This window comes from Callorhinus ursinus, unplaced genomic scaffold (assembly GCF_003265705.2).
Source record: "Callorhinus ursinus isolate GAN/ISIS: 27379988/994484 unplaced genomic scaffold, GSC_fseal_2.0 scaffold50, whole genome shotgun sequence".
Lineage (NCBI taxonomy): Eukaryota > Metazoa > Chordata > Mammalia > Carnivora > Otariidae > Callorhinus > Callorhinus ursinus.
Genome location: NW_027397112.1, coordinates 7,964,013 through 7,981,430, shown reverse-complemented (window position 1 = coordinate 7,981,430; position 17,418 = coordinate 7,964,013). Strand labels below are relative to the sequence as shown.

The 17,418-nt window shown below is 40.2% G+C and overlaps 1 protein-coding gene across 4 annotated transcripts in view; it reads right to left on the bottom strand.

Annotated features, from left to right (window-relative positions):
• Window positions 1–16,679, bottom strand: part of POLG2 (DNA polymerase gamma 2, accessory subunit) — a 44,964-nt gene extending 28,285 nt beyond the window's left edge. Inside the window, exons 1-7 of one of the 4 annotated variants that reach the window (XM_073883275.1) lie at window positions 16,002–16,679; window positions 11,775–11,901; window positions 11,550–11,655; window positions 10,358–10,531; window positions 5,283–5,423; window positions 3,156–3,236; window positions 627–727 (exon numbers count right to left, since the gene is read on the bottom strand). In XM_073883275.1, the coding sequence (XP_073739376.1) occupies window positions 627–727; window positions 3,156–3,236; window positions 5,283–5,423; window positions 10,358–10,531; window positions 11,550–11,655; window positions 11,775–11,901; window positions 16,002–16,563 (1,292 nt within the window). In that variant the 5' untranslated portion in view covers window positions 16,564–16,679. The remainder of the gene's footprint in view (window positions 1–626; window positions 728–3,155; window positions 3,237–5,282; window positions 5,424–10,357; window positions 10,532–11,549; window positions 11,656–11,774; window positions 11,902–16,001) is intronic. The other 3 variants (XM_073883276.1, XM_073883277.1, XM_073883278.1) reach the window with 3 other exon arrangements.
• Window positions 16,680–17,418: the final 739 nt, after the last annotated feature.

Genomic DNA, 17,418 nt, shown 5'->3' with positions numbered 1-17,418 from the left:
AAGAACCCAGCCAAAAGACACCGGTGACTTTGATGTGGGTAGTGCAGTGAGGATGGAAAGAGATGGATCTGATACTATTTAGGAAGCAGGCTGACAACATTTAGTGATGAATTGGGGGTGGTGGAGAGTAAGGAAGAGGAAGGAGTTAAGGATGATAAATCCAGGTATCAGTCTGGAGCAACTGGGTGAACAGAGGTGCTGATCACTGAAACTAGTTCTCTGTCCTTTGTCTGGGATGGAATTACCTTCCACTCAGCCTCAGAATGAACCACAGCACCAACAAGGAAAAGGCACTCCATTCGTGTTCCCTCAATCCTGATTCAATAAATGCATCTACACATAATTGCATCCCTGATAAAATGATAAACTCAGGTGCACATACTACATGACATTAAGTCTTGAACTTGCACATGATATGTGCTCAAATATACCAATGAATATTGTTCCCTGCTGTAGCAATTAACTAGGGGTATGGGGTATAAATGGGAAAGTTAGGAATATTTTTAATTATATATATATTTACATTTATTTAGAAGGATATTTAGAAGAGATTTCTATTACTCGTAAAGACACATATGATAAAAAACTGAACAGACATACATATTTTAGTGACAAGACAATCTTACTTTGAATAAAGTTGTTCAAATGAGGACTGCACAGTTTCCATATAACCAGGCCACACAGAAATTCCATTTTCTAGTAATTCATTAAATAACCCTTGACAGACCTGAGGAAAAAAATACAAACAGTTCAAATATAACGAAGTAAAAGTAGCTAGAATGACTACCCTGTTTTTGTGAAACCACAAATCACTTTTTCCAGTCCTTAACACGAGGCATAAATTCTTATAGCTATGTGATCATATTGTTTACAATTCATACACTGTATACTTACTAATTGCATACTTCCTCTGAAAATGAGATTAAGCACTGCAAAGCTAAATACTAAACGCAAATCTTCCCTAAGAGAAAATTTTATAACAGATACAAGCATTTTTATCATCATCATTACCCTTCAAAACAGGAACAAAACCGAAACAGATTCTGTCAGAAAAAAGCATAAGTGCAAAGGGCTGTGCTAACTGTGAGCTCATCTGAGAGCTGGCAACTGAGCCCCAGGGTTACACCACCACCTCAGGAAGAGAAGAAAGAGCCAGTAAAGGAAACAAAGGAGTAGCCAGACAAGTATGAAGAAAATGAGGAGAGTGGTGTTCCTGAAGCCAACTAAAAAAAAACGTTTCAAGAAGAGAATGATTGGTTTTAAGTGGGAATGCTGGACACAAAGCCTGACTGGAAATACAGAATAATGAGTAATATTACATAATAAACTTTACTGTTTTCTTCACAAGCAATGGTGAGGCAAAACAAAACAAAAATTTTATTTTTATTTTTTTCAAGATTTTATTTATTTGACAGAGAGAGACACAGCGAGAGAGGGAACACAAGCAGGGGGAGTGGGAGAGGGAGAAGCAGGCTTCCCGCAGAGCAGGGAGCCCGACATGGGGCTCGATCCCAGGACCCTGGGACCATGACCTGAGCCGAAGGCAGATGCTTAACGACTACGACTGAGCCACCCAGGCGCTCCCAAAGCAAAAATTTTAACCCTTAACAATTGGGAGCTAAAACTCTAGAGCAGGATTTCTCCCCTTCCACACTGCTGACGTTAGGATATTTAGCAGCATCTGTGGCCTCCCTGAGATGCCTATAGCACTCCCTTTCCCACTTGTGACAACCAAAAATGTCTCCAGACAACACCAAATGGCCCAGCAGGGAAGGGTGGCCGTGGTGGGTGGGGGAGGGCATGCCTGAGCTACAGCACTGTTTCTCAAATTTCTCAAACTGGAATCCCCTGGAGGGCTTGTCAAACACAGGTTGCTCTGCCTCATTACCAGAGTTTCTGATTCAGCAGCTCTGGGGTGAGGACCAACAATGTGCATTCAGGGAAACACCAATGAGTGTGAAGGTACTTGATATTTTGGGGATAGGTGAGAATATAAATATTAATAAGTCTAAGAAGTTAACAGAGAAAAATAAACATCATTGTGGATTTTATTTTAAAAAGTTAGTGATTGACAACAAAAACATCTGCTCTTCCTGTTGGGAGGTAGAAGAGAAGTAGCTCTGGCCTAAGGAAATGAGAACCCCCACACCATGAGAATACAAACAGGTGCAGCCAATCTGGAGACAATCTCACTGACAATAGTGAAATTAAGGATATGTGTCCATTTTATCCAGAAATTCCATCTCCATGTATATAACCAGCAAAACCCCTTGCATAGCCCAGAAAGTTCTGTGCTACCACTGAGGGGAAAAAAGTTAAAAACAGAATGAGATATACAACATACTCCCTTTTGGTAAATTAAAAAACACACAAGGGACAAAATACTATGTTCTTATATGTAAACAAAACCAAAACAAAACAAGACCTGCAATTGCAATGACAAAAATTTAGGGAGCAGACTTTTTTGTCCTTCAAGCAAAACAAAACAAAACAAAAACCCAAGGACCTTCTACTACAAGGGTCTTGGGGAGGCTGCCACAACCCCAGGGGGAAAAGTGGAAATTAAACCACTACCTTCCCTTCCCCTGAGTGCACTATCCCCACCTTCCCACACCTCTCCACAGGAGCCTAAGAAAGCTGGGTGAATCTTGCTAGTGTCCTCACTCAGGTGCTGGGTGGGTATGAGTCACCCAGGACCCAGCATGACGGCTGAACAGGTGTCTGGAAAGAAACTAAAACCACCCTCGTGGCTTCTCAAGAGTGTTTAATTAGACCAGATAGATTAGAAGAACCAAAATAAGGTATAGATCTAGAACCTGTGCTTATACCAATAAGTATCAGGTTAAAAATGTTAAGTGAGCAAGAATTCACTAGACATCTGTATGAATACTTGGATTAACAAAACTATGCATACTCATTTGAAAAAGGCAACTATGAGTAAGTATGACTTTAACAGCAAAATCACTGAGCTGTATGCAGCTTCTTTTATATACTATGCTTCAAGTTATCTATAATAAACCACAGTATTTATCCACAGCTATTTAATTAAATTTTTAAAAAAGCAAATGAATCAAAAATTTAAACAGTAAAGTTACTCATTTATTTGAAGTAATGGTTATAATTAAAATCATGATACTAAAACTCACTTAACCCACCTGTCTTAATTCCACCGTTGGGCCTCTTCCCACATCCAAAGCAACCTTAACAGGGGCTAAACAAGGGTGAAGTTTAAGTACCTAAAGCAATTGAAAGAGATTGGGGGGGGGGAAAGGATAGCACATCTTGTTTAAGTCTAACACAAGCATCATCAAACATGGAACTTCTTAAACCATAAAAATTTTGTGTGAAAATGGAAGCTAGCTGAGATCATCAATCATGTAATGATGTATTCAGCTGGCTATTATCTAGCTGCTCATTGATTTCTCCACTAGATATTCTGTAGAGGTAATTTCACTTGATACTCTCCTGTTTTCTGACAACTCCATTTTCCCTCAATCCAAATGCCCCTTCTGGGTATCACTGCCCTCCCTACTCAGCCCCAGCCATGGGACTCATCAATTGAACTTTCTCTTGCCAAAACCTACCACTCTTCTTATTCATCCATCCACTCAACAAACATCTGAATGGCTCCTTGGTGCCAGAAACAGTTCTAGGTACTAGGGACAAAACTCCTTGCCCCTCATGGTGGGGATAAAGAGATAATAGACAAGTAAATAATATATCTGAAGGTGGTTAAGTGCTTTAAAAAAGCGGGGGAGGAGATAGAAAGTGCTGGAGAGGGGTGGGTTGGAGAGGACTGTTTGCAATTTTAAATAAGGTGGTAAGAGGTCTCTCTGAGGTGACATTTGACCGAACACTTAAAAGGTGGTTCTGGATCCTGGAGGGAGAGCATTTCAGGCAAAGGGGAGAACAAATGACAAAGTTCTGAGCTGGAAGCACGACTGACATTTTCTAGAAACAGCAAAGGGGTCTGTGCTATTGGAACAGAATGAGTAAGGTGGGGGGTGGAGGAGGTCAAAAGGGAAGGGTTTTGTAAAACACTTTAGGGGCTTTGCCTTTTCCTCTGAAGGAAACAAGGAGCTTAGTGGGGTGTTCTGGGCAGCGGGGCAAAGTAACATGTACCTTTTAAAAGGGCCACTCAGTGCTAGTGGGAGGGGATGGTAGTGGCTTAGATCAGAGTGGAAAGAGGCCAAGTGGTAAGAAATGGTCAGATTCAGAATATATTTTGAAGACAGAGTCAAATGGTTTTTGCTGATAATTTGGATGTGGGGTATGAGAGATAGAAAGGATCCCTCGTTTGCTATATATCCTATAAATTCCAAGCCCTAGAACAATTCTATAATGCGACTTTCTTTATGGGCATATCAGGCTAAATGAACACTGCATAATAAATAAATCATTCAGCTATGCAAAGTGGTACTACAAATTCATGGTTTCCAAACCCAGTTGAGGACTCAACATGTTGAAACTTTTGATTTGGGGCAGCTCCCTTTCACATTCAAGGGGAATATGAATACTCTAAATTCTTGCCACTTAAACCTCTACTCCTCCACATTTTAAGCTAATAATCCTGCTTTCTAAGCTAATAATCCCTAAGAAAATAGAGGATATGAGGAAAACTTCCTTCAAAGGCTAAACCAGCCCTGGTAGCCTATTTATATCTATACCATCATTTTTCTCCTCTGTGCTTTTTCAAGTAACTCCTTTTCAAGACCAATCCCTCCACTAGTGTTCTTGATCCTGTTTTGACCCTTAATGTTTCTTCCAAAATCTCACTCCTTTAAGCATTTATTTTCTTTCCTATAGCTTCAGTCCCTCTTCTCTCTTGATTGTGAGCCCATAAACATGTCCTTGACCCAGGCCCAAAGATAGCTCCTGTGATCTAGTGAATAGCCACTTGGGGTCAGACTAGAAGCAGAGAGGTCAATCTCACAAGTTTTGCTAGTCTGACATAGTCCTGCTTAACACTCTGTGATACAAATAAATGTAAGCCACTGAGGGAAAGGCTCAGCGGCTAAGAATCAGAGATTGCTCTCTACCTGTCTGCCAGGATCAAAGAGAAATGCCTCTGAGATTACCCAATAGGAATGCCTTGTTCTATTCTGTGAGAACCTGCTTATTACTTCTGTGGCCAGATTCTAAAAAATGAAAAATGTAAAATAACCTGCATGGAAAGAAATTTATTACTCACAGTTTGTGTTAAAAAACCAAGCCCACTAACATATGATGGAAAAACATATATTTTTAGTTTCCCAAGTTTATCTCTGAAATATCAAAAGCACCTTTCTATGAAGATTCTTCTTCCTTGTAAACGAGTTCTCTGTGAGCTGGAAAGAATCGTAGAGGTAAGCCAGCACACCTCGGTCCAGATTTCCATTAACAGATAAAACATGTGGAACCACATTTTTTCGTCCATCTCGGCCCTTCAAAGAAAAGTAGAACAAAAATACAGAATCTGTTAGCAGAGCTCTCTCTTAAAACTATAGACTTATAGAATCAGAACACAAACTTACAAATTCATTCTACAAAGCATCCACTCTGGGCAAACCCTGTGCTATGCACTGGGCCCACAAAAACGGTTATGACCTATTCCCCACTCTCAGGGAGATCAGGGTTCAGATCAGTGAGTCTCAACTGGCTACGTATTAGAACTGTCTTGAATTTTAAAACATAAAGGTTTTATGCTTGGGCCCCACTCCCAGAGATTCTGAACTACCTGGATGGGAGTGGGACCTCAGCATCACTATTTTTCCAATGGTCCCTAGGTGAGCATTATAATAAAGAGGATAATATTATAATAAAGTTCAGCAGGGCCCTTAGAGAAAAAAACTGGTATGGTTAGGGATAGGGGTTTGGAGTATAATCTCTGGAAATGAAAGGTTTTTATATTAAGCAAACCTCTTTTAAAAACCCGGTTTGGGGTATTTACTTTAAGGCTATAATTAAGAATATAAAATATACTGTAATGCATGATATAAATCAGGGATTGATAAACAGACTTATTATTGTCTTTCTTTTAAACTGATAATCATCTCAAATTTTTTCAATGTCAATCCTAAAAATTTAAAAGGTTTTGCATATAAACAGTTCTACCTTCATTCTTTTTTTACTATCATCACAGTCATCTGAACATTCATGTAATTCTCTAATACTTAAAAAAACAATTTGTCAATCCTCACCTTCTATTAATTATCCATGATCAAGCACAGTCTTCATTAACACATATGTATTGGCTTTTTTTATTAAAGATTTTATTTATTTATTTGACAGAGAGAGAGACAGCAAGAGAGGGAACACAAGCAGGGGGAGTGGGAGAGGGAGAAGCAGGCTTCCCAGGGAGCAGGGAGCCCGATGCAGGGCTCGATCCCAGGACCCTGGGTTTATAACCTGAGCTGAAGGCAGATGCTTAACGACTGAACCATGCAGGCATCCCTTTTTAAAAAATATTTGAGACAGAGAAAAGGAAGTATGTGAGCATGCGTGGGGGGCAGAGGGAGAGGGAGAAGCAGGCTCCCCACTGAGCAGAGAGCCTGACGTGGGACTTGATCCCAGGACCCTGAGATCATGACCTGAGCCGAAGGCAGACGCTGAACAACTGAGCCACCCAGGCACCCCTGTATTGGCATTTTAAACCCATTTTAATGGCATATGGTACTGTAAAGATTAATGTAAATTTGTCCTCAAAAGGCAATACTTTTAAAATAAGCTGAAATCAGAGAGGGAGACAAACCATGAGAGACTCTTAACTACAGGAAACAAACTGAGGGTTGCTGGAGGGAAGGTGGGTGCAGGGATGGGGTAACTGGGTGATGGGTATTAAGGAGGGCACTTGATGTAATGAGCACTGGTGTTATATGCAACTGATGAATCACTGAATTCTACCTTTGAAACTAATAATACGCTGTATGTTAATCAATTGATTTTAAATTTAAAAAAAAGGCAGTACACTTCCTGAAATCTGGGATTCTATTCTAACTTTATTAGTTGATGTCTTTTACACATTTATAGAACTGATACTTAATATAACTCAGGCGCTGCAAGCTACTGTGGTGCCATTTGAATATAAAAAAAGACTAAATCATATTTAAATATTAAGAAGACTTTAATGTTGTTGTTGTTTTTTTTAAGATTTTATTTTTAAGTAATCTCTGTGCCCAGTGTGGGGCTTTGAACTCACAACCCAGAGATCAATCGAGTCACACACATGCTCTATAGACTGAGCCAGGCTGGTGCACCTATTGTTTTCTAAGTCTTTGAAAATTTCATATCCAAGGATGCAGAGATATCCAATGGCAACTCTTCTTAGCTAAAATACCTGATTTCTCATACCATCCAGAATGAATTTCTATCCTAACTCTGTTCTTCAGACTTTACTGATCTGCTTTACCACTCTCTAAAAATCCCTCCAAGAATATATTTAGATGTTAACTGTAAAATTTACTAAAAACAAATACAAAATAGCCTAAGAAGCCTTTCAAAAAAGCATATTAAATGGCAGGAATTCTATTTATTATTTTATAACACTTTATGTCAACTAATGATGAACAATTTTGAGAACTATGAAAATGGAAGAGCAACAATTTAATGGAGAGTAAAACTCTGCAAAATAAAGTTTTTCATTGAGACAGTGAAAGTTACCACAATAATGAACTAAATAAGAGACTAAAAGCCATGACAAAGAGATTGTCTTTAAATTCCTAGTCATAAGATTGGGGTGCCTGGTTCGCTCAGTCAGAAGACCATGCGACTCTTGATCTTGGCGTCATGAGTTCGGTGTAGATTACTAAAAAAATTAATGAACTTAAAATTAAATTCCTAGTCACAAGATTGATTGGTTTTTAACTATGATAATGACTATTTAACTATAATGACTATGATAACCAAGTTAAGTTTCATATGAGAGCTGAATATCGCAAAATAAAATGTGGTGGTGTTGAGGTTATGGGAAAATATTCATAAATAACCTTTTTAAATTTTTTTTAAAGATTTTATTTATTTATTTGAGAGAGAGAGAATGAGAGATAGAGAGCACGAGAGGGAAGAGGGTCAGAGGGAGAAGCAGACTCCCCATCGAGCAGGGAGCCCCCCGACGTGGGACTTGATCCCGGGACTCCAGGATCATGACCTGAGCCAAAGGCAGTTGCTTAACCAACTGAGCCACCCAGGTGCCCCATAACCTTTTTAATTTTTTATTAGTTATCTTATTTGTATTTAAGATTAATCTACTTTCTCTAATAAGATGAGAACTACTATGTTTTAATTATTTTCAAGTTCCAAATACCTTTTCTCACTGAGAAGACTGTATTGTCACCAAATAGCACATAAAACTCCAGCTGTGGCCAGTCAGAAAATCTAAACATTCAAATCTGGAACCACTCAAGAGAGGGTCAGCATAGGGCTCAGCCACAATTCTATCCATCCACATGGCTTCTAAAACTTTGCACCCACTGGGCACCCTGAAAAATATTACAGCTATTTACAAAGTGCCCTGTGGGATGCAAAGGCAAAATTCCTTCTCTAAAAAAATTCTATCACCTGTTTAAATTTTTGAAAACTCTGTTTATTTTAGGAAGTAAATGAAGCACCTTTTTCCTTTGGCCAGTCCTGAGTTTGGTCAGCTGGCTAGTGCATCCAACTGGGGTTGACCCAGGGCCAAAGTTTTGGCCAGTGTGACTAGTGAAGAAGGGGACACTGAGGTTGAAGGCCAGGCTTTCTAACTTTCCTCCTTCTCTATGTTCTAGTCAGAGCACCTAGTGAGGGGGGCTATTAAAGGGAGGGGGAAGCAGCATGTCCACGGTCACGTTCTCTAACGTCTTTCTTCCTTTTTCCTTCCCCTGGGTTCAGAAGCTCATCTAGAGAACCTGGTGCGGTGGGACAAGGGGTGTGTCAGGGCTGATCTTTGCGTAATAACGGCAGGGAGTTTGGTTATATACAAGAAATGAAAAATCAATACACTAAAGATACTGGAAACCACGTTTCTCACTGTCAGAGAAGAGAATTACAAATGTGGAAAGAGGTAAAGCTAGAATAAACCCTGTGGCATTAGACTAGAACCTGAAGAACTGGTATGAACTCCTAGTTTTTAATAATAGGTAAATATAGACACAAATACAGAGATAAGTGTGTAAACATAAATGTACGTAACTGCCTCAAAATATTTACTAGCTGTGTCCACATAAAGGGCCCAGAAGCAATGATACCCAGTTGCAAGGAGTACACCCAATAGCAGAATCTCAAATTTTAAATACATTTTCCTCTAATAAGAACTAAGTTTCCCTGAAGAAATGGCTGACTCCACAACTAGACCAAGAAACAAGATGATCCCAGAACAATTAGTTGCTACAAAAAATAGGAAGTGCTCAGAGAGTGATTGGGATATGTCAAAAGGACACTGGCCAAGTCTAGGACAATTTTAGCATCAAAGAATGGTAGTGACAGATGGTAACTCCTTGAGAAAAACAGGAATCTGTAAGCCCATAAAAAGAAAGAGAGGAGGGAAAAGCTCAACCCCACAGTATACTGTTGATAAATAAATCTAAAAGAAATAATGAAATAATAAAATTAATAAAAAAAAGATACCATTTGGCTACCCTCATAGTAATCACTGATTTGCACAAGAATCACCAATGTATGCTGCAACTCGTTCAGTCAAAACGTGGTCAGAAACAGGTTATTTAGCACTATCTTAACCAAGAGATAAAAGTTAACATCACCAGTAACAAATATGGTATCATATGCCTCGTGATATGATGGCAGCATCATTTCTATGGTTTTCTAAGCAAAAATACATAAATCATGAGAAAACATGTCAGAAACTCCAACGGAGGGACATTCTGCAAAGTAACTACAAAGGCCTGCATCCTTCAATAATGTCAGAGTCATGGGCTGCCTGGCTGGCTCAGTCTGTAGAGCAGGTGACTCTTGATCTCCAGGTTGTGAGTTCAAGCCTCACACTGGGTGTAGAGATTACTTAAAAAAAAAAATCTTAAAAAAAAAAATGTCAAGGTCATGAAAGACAAGATAAAATGAACTATTCCTGTGAAGGAGACTAAAGAGACATGACAACTACATGAAATCCTAAATTGGATAATGGACCAATAAAGGGCATTATTAGGATAATCACTTATATCTGAAGGATTACATGGACTGGATGGTCCTAATGGATGACTGGCACATTCCTGATCTTGATGGCCATGTTGCGGTTACACAGGTGACTGTCCTTGCACTTCAGAAATACATACTGCAGCATTAAGAGGTCATGGGGCCTCAAGTCTGCAACCTGTTCTCAAATGGTTTCAGAAATGATCAGTTAGAGAATATGCGTAAAGGATGGATAGGAGCTCAAGGTAAAACATACGTGTAATTGAGACTCATTTCCGGGACACATGTGTAAAAGTTCACGGTCTCCTAGATTCCACAGGGTCTCTATTAGCTCCTTTCCCCATGGGAAATTGTAATAAAGGTGGTTTCCTTTTCGTCCCTCTTCATCCTGACAATCGCTGCTGCTGAAGTTAGATGGGCTCACAGCAAACTGGAAAAGAAAGTTAGTTTTTAAAGATTTATTTGACAGAGAGAGACACAGTGAGAGCAGGAACACAAGCAGGGGGAGTGGGAGAGGGAGAAGCAGGCTTCCCGCAGAGCAGGGAGCCCGATGCGGGGCTCGATCCCAGAATCCTGGGATCACAACCTGAGCCGAAGGCAGACGCTTAACAACTGAGCCACCCAGGTGCCTCAAGAAAGTTTGTTTTATTAATTTATGAAACTAAATGTTAAAAAGTAAAGTTGCCTGAGACTTTTATGTGGCAACTGAATGAAACCGGTCAGGTCCCATATAAAAACTATGAAGTTCAATTAAATATGAGCAAATGTATTGCTAAAAATACTGTTTTTAGCCTGAAAGAACTACAGAGAAAAACTGCTGGAGTGATCTAGCTTTTTTTGGCCAGTTAATAAGAAGGGAAGGTGACCATAAACTAAGAGGGATAGAGAAGAAAGTGTATACTCACCGTTCTTACCCTCTGTGAAGAGTGTGATTATTTGTAATTATTCCACTTAATTGAGTGGGTGTTTGGGGATTTTTAAGAATTGGAGAAAAGCAAGACAATGATGAACCACAAATACCTACTCTTTCCTCTTCAGCATGTACTAAAACTTGATGATAAATCACAGAATCATCTTGACAAATATGGAGAGTTCATGGACAGAGGCAGGGAGCAAAGGCTGACGCTTTAAGGGTGTGCAAAGGTCAAACTCTATCCCAGCCAGGAATGCCAAGTAAGGCATCTGAACTCTAGCTCGAATGCAAAGCCTTATGGACAAAAGCTTCTGAGCAAGAGAGACATCAACAGATATTTTTTAACAAAGTAACTTTTTATATGGAACAATGAAAATCATTACAAAGAGGATTTTATTTGTACTTACTGATTTATTAGAGCTGTCTCTTACAAACATAACAGCCCCACATCAATTAAATTTCATTTATTGTAGACAAGTATTATCTCTGACACACTAAGACACTTCACCTATTAATGAGTAAATTAAGGGTATACCTTTCTCCACCACAGGAGTCGATGACGTAACCAGAAATCAAGCCACTGGCCTGCAGTTCTTGCTGAAGTAAACCAAACCAGTGAAGCCTCAGTCTTCTCACCGATTCTTTGGATAGCAGAAATATCAGATAGTTACTTACGTGAAGATTATATAATCTATCCTGAAGTGAAAGTGACTGGTTCTTGATTAAATACAAGGCCAAGTTATTTGCCATTTTTTGGTACCTTTTAACACCATCAGATGTCTGCTTAGTATCAGAAACAGGATGAAAACACACTCCAATCTGAGCAAGGCCATAAGGCAGTCTCTTGTTTACCAGATCCAGGCAATTAACATAGTGCTCCAAAGCACCTGTCAAAAGATAAATCTGTCACTGTATAAATCTATTCTATAAACCCAAGTCCTAAAGGTCAATTTATAAACAAATTAATATAATAATGCTAACACAGCAGTACAAGTAGCACGGAACTATTCAGGCAGATCTTAACTGATTACTACTTAGCTTCCCCACAACTTTTTAACTTGAGTTTCAAATCTATAAGTTGATAGTACAATAAATACCTGTACACTCTTCAGCTAGATTCACCAATTGTCAACATTCTGCCACCTTTTCTCCTTGTTCACCCCAAAACATTTCAGCACGTGTCCCCTAAAATTATTCTTTATACCATTATAAGATTAATACCGTAATTTTATATAAAATATGGTCGATACTCTATTTTCTCCAATTGTCACTCAAAATGTCATTTATTGTTGTTCTCTTTTTCCCTAATTAAGGCTCCTGCTCTGCATTTTGATTAGGTCTCTTTTAATCTGGAACATTTCCCCTGATTCCTCCCTCCTTTTCTAACTTTTAATGATATTGACTTTTGGTTTGAGTCCAGACCAGTCATACTCGAGATTTGGCTGACTGTTTCATTAACTTGGGTAAGTCATTTTTAGCAGAAATAAATACTACACAGTTGATGCATGTGTCTTCTTGCATTCTAACAGGAGGAAAATAATATCAAATTATACCATATTAATGAAACTGAATTTGATTACCTGGTTAGGCAGTGAATATCCATTCCCCAACAATATCCTGCTCAATAATCTTCCACCCAACATTTTAGAATCCATTGATGATCCTGCCTGAATCAATTATTATACTGGGGATTACAAAAATCACAAAATGGTGATTTTTCTGTCTTTCCTTCTACATTTATTACATAGCTTCTGTAAAAAAAGTAAACTTTCTCCACCTCCTTCCCCTACCAGCAACCTCAACTATTTACTTTTCTGATTAACACTATAAATTTTTAATTTTAATGTGTTATGATCTATTACCATCAATACTTAATATTCAGTTTGTCTCAAATTTAGCCAGTGGGAGTCTAGTTCAAGCCACCATCTGTCCTTTTGACATGACCTCACCAGTCTTCAAGTAATTCTTTGCTTCCTAGCACCATAAAATGTCCCAAACTCACCTTGTACTTTCCCTGCCCCAGACCTGGGATAAGCCATTTCTTCAAGCACTGGTTCATTTTAGAAATCAAAATCTGGGTACTAGGTGTGTTCACTGCTATTGAGTGTCATTACTTCTAGGCCCTTTCAATGAAGAAAGTTAAGAATAATGTTTTTTAAAATTATGAGGTCATACTGATATTGCTGATTCAAATTTAACATTGCAAAGTTTATCCTTGTCTTCTTTTATATTTGTATCTCATTTTTCTCACAGTGAAAATTTTGGTTCCTAATAATATTTATCTATCCATATATTTGCTTTATAACATATATGAAATAGCTTCAGAATTATAATTCCAACATTTCTATTTGGAATAAATCTAAGCTCAAGATTTCGTTGTAGTTCTTTATGCACTTAGATTATGTCCCATTAAATGACAACATTGTGTTTAAGCTACTTGAGATTTCCATTTCTGGTAGATCAGCAAGATAAGAAAAGCTGGTCAAGAAACTTTAAAAAAAAATCTGCTTAAAGACTGAGCTATCAAGGCAGTAAGGACTTGAGGGTCCAAAATATGGAGAGAAGGGAGGAGCAGAGAGGTGAACCCAACATTTAGGGTTGCTTTTCTAAATCTCAAGTAGCAGAGCTGAGAAGCTTCCTGACATCTTAAAGGACTGGGGAGTACAAAAACTGTAATTCCTGGCTTCTCAAGGAGGAGGGGCCCTGGTAAACACTCCAGCCTTTCACTAGGGACACTCAAAGGGCTACACTGTAGGAGTAGAGATGAAAACCCTGAAGACCAGCCTCCAATAAACTTAATCCCAGATTGTATTAAGAAGATACGCTCCCACTCTCTGAAGCACCTGGGCGGCTGTTAAGTGTCTTGACTTCAGCTCAGGTCATGATCTCTGGGTCCTGGGATCAAGCCCTGAACGGGCTCCCTGCTCAGTGGGGAGCCTACTTCTCCCTCTCCCTCTGCTCCTCACCCCTGCTTGTGCTCTCTCGCTCTCTCAAATAAATAAAATCTTAAAAAAAAAAAAGATATGCTCCCACTCTAGCTGCCTGCCAAAAGCAAAAGTAAATCCTCCCAGGAAGAAAACAACACCCAGAAGCTCAAATTATGTCTAGAGTTTATACACAAATTACACAGAATATCAGGAGAAAAGTCCAATTGACCAAAGGCCCAGAGAAAAATAGATATATCTGAGTTATTGGATGTGGACTTTATAAAATGTGATTGTGTTCAAGAAAGTTGATGACAAGATGGGGGAAAGGTCTAACAGGTAATCTGTCACAGAAGGACAGAGTAGAATGGGACAATAACAATATCTGGAAATATAATGGCTAAGGATTTTTTAAAACTATTCGTAAGTAGAGGCTACCAAAGTAGTTCAGACATGAAATAAAGAGAGCAAGGACCTTAGGAACAGAAAGAAGTAGTAAACTGGGTAATTCTAAGCTAAAAATACTAGTCAACTAAAGGATTCTGCAAATAAAGGAAATAAAGGAAAAAAGTCTGGTATATCAATGGAGGTTTTGATGAATGGAAATCTAAGTGAGCTAAGTTTCATTCTTTTTTTTTTTTAAGATTTATTTATTTATCTCAGAGAGAGAGAGAGAGTATGCACGAGCGGGGGGGAGGGGGGCTTAGAGGCAGGAGAAGCAGACTCCTCACTGAATACAGAGCCCAACACGGCGCTCAATCCCAGGACCCTGGGATCACGACCTGAGCCGAAGGCAGATGCTTAACTGACTGAGCCACCCAGGTGCCCCTAAGTTTCATTCTCTAATAGGGATGAAAAGATTGATTTGTTTTGGACATGGTAATAAGTAGTGATTTAACTTGCCCCAAATAAAGACATCATGGAATAATTAAAGTAGTACAAATCAAAACTGTCACAAATATTCACCAGTTTGCTTTAGTTTGCTTTAATTATTAAGGAAAATTTTAAAAAGCTATAATGTGGGTACTAATTTTCAGAGAACCATGGACATTGGTTAAATTACTCTGTAGTGCCACTTAATTAAAATAGTACGGATAGCATTTTGCGGAGATGCTGTGGCAAGTCTGTCCTGTAAAGAACTTGAATTTTTTTTTCTTCAGAATCTCTGCGATTGTGTTCTATTTGACTTTAAAGGCAAATGATGGAGGTGCCTGGCTGGCTCAGAAGAGCCAGGTGACGCTTGATCTCAGGGTTGTGAGTTCGAGCCCCACCCTGAGTGTGAGATTACAAAAATAAACTTTAAAGGCAAATGGTGCCCCACAAATTTCTGTGTATTCACTCAAGAATGTTATAAAGCTTGATTAGTTCTATTTTTTTTTTAGTCGACTCAAAAATCACTTAAAGGGGGGGCACCTGGGTGGCTCAGTCGTTAAGCGTCTGCCTTCGGCTCAGGTCATGATCCCAGGGTTCTAGGATCGAGCCCCGCATCAGGCTCCCTGCTCCGCGGGAAGCCTGCTTCCCCCTCTCCCACTCCCCCTGCTTGTGTTCCCTCTGGCTGTCTTTCTGTCAAATAAATAAAATCTTTAAAAACAAAAATCACTTAAAGGGCTCTTCAAACAACAGAGTGTAGATAGGTTTTCAGTAGGGAAATTTGGGAGAGGGGGGATTTTCTTTTTGCTCTAGAAGACCGAGCTCTTGATTAGCCTATTATGTGTAAAATTAAAGAGTAACTGTGGGAGTATTTACCAACATCTTGGTAACGACGAACAAATGATTCAATTTACTCCCAATTCTAGGGCTGCTCAATTGAACTGTAGGGTTGCCGCATGAAATTGAGAGCGTCACCTGGTCCTTCAAGCCAGATTCTTTAAGGAACAGTAACTATTCCATAGACCAGTTTTCTCCTTGGTAGAAACATCATCAATATACCCAATTACTTCAAAAAGATGAGAACCAGATAATTTCCTTTCCACGTGAATAAAGGACCAGTTGCAATCCGCGAAATCTAGCAAGTCTGCCTTTCCACCCCCATCTATTTTGAAGCATGAAATCGTGATGCATACCGTGAAGAAGGTTCTCCCGTAGTTTCCCAGAAGTTTTTAATAAGTTTTCAAGAAATGCTATTAGCTGTTCCTTACTCAGCTCTTTGTCTTGCAAGATTTCGCGTAGAGTTTCTGCGGAAACTAACCTGAAGGCACTGTCCCCAGGCAGCGTAGGGCCAGACTTATGATGGAGGGCATCTACCGGGAAGACCTGCTCCCTGAACACCACCACTGAGGACCACCATTCTGCTGCCAGGTTCTTGCGCAACTCTATGCCCAAGGGGCCAAAGCCGGGGTGGCACCCGCTCAGAAGAGAATGTCGGCTAAGCTGCCCCTTGCTACCACTGAAGAAATGCCTTCTCTGACAGATGTCTACCAGCTCCTCGCTCCCCTCACCGGACTCGGGGGCTCCGGTCGGCTCGCTCCCCCGGGGCAGCTCCGCGTGTGACCTCACGGGCACTCCGAAGGAACAACTCCCTTCCAATAACGGCTCAGGCTGCCCCCCATCCACTCGACCTCCAAACCCAGACAACAGGCACCTGCAGACTTTCTGGCAGGCCCTGACCGCTGCACCAGAACGCATCGCCGGCGGCAGTTAAACAGCCCAGGCTCCCATTAACTGGACGATCCCGGGAAACCGCCACAGACATGAGCCCGGGAGCCAACTGCGCAGGCGCGACGGAAGTGACCAGAAGCGCGGCCGGCCACACCCACGGAAGCGCGTCACCTTGTACGCGCTGCTGCCGCCGAGGGCCGGGCCCTGTTGCTAAGGCCGATGCAGACCTCCTGCCGTTTTTCGCCATTAAGCCCTGCCTAATTGTTAGGTCTTCAGCACCCATAAAGGTCGTTCCCGTCTACTTTTTCACTATCCTGCGGTACTGAGTCAGCCTTGCTTCTCAATTTTTTGCAAATCCCATCAAAATACTTAGGCTTTCCCCAAATCACCATTTAAATACACCTTTTCAAATTTAAGCGTTGGCGAAAGTAAACTAGTTCCCACTTTCGAGGTGGTTTAGAGACCCAGGCCTTAGCTGTTATTCATTAAACGCTGCCGCCATGCTGCCTATTTACAGGAGTGAGGATGGGGCTGTGACTGCGAAGCGGGATAAGCTTTACATGGTGGAGTTCTCAGCCAGCAGTGCTTGCACCGCCCCCCCCCCCCAACCCCGGGAACATTTTTGAAGAGGAGCCCAGCTTTTTTAAACAAGCCGCCCGAGTGAATGTGGAGGCACATTGACAATCTCTAATATAAAGGCAAGTTCTTCTATCAGAACCCTTCTACAGGCTCATCAAAACATGCAAAATGTGATAACCTGTTTTAACCTAGAAGGCACTTGTGACCTCACAATTTCTCATTTACACTCAGCCCTCAAAAATTGCCCAAATAGAGTCAATTGGCACAACCCAGAGAAAAATGGTTGCTTCCAAAGCCCGTAAT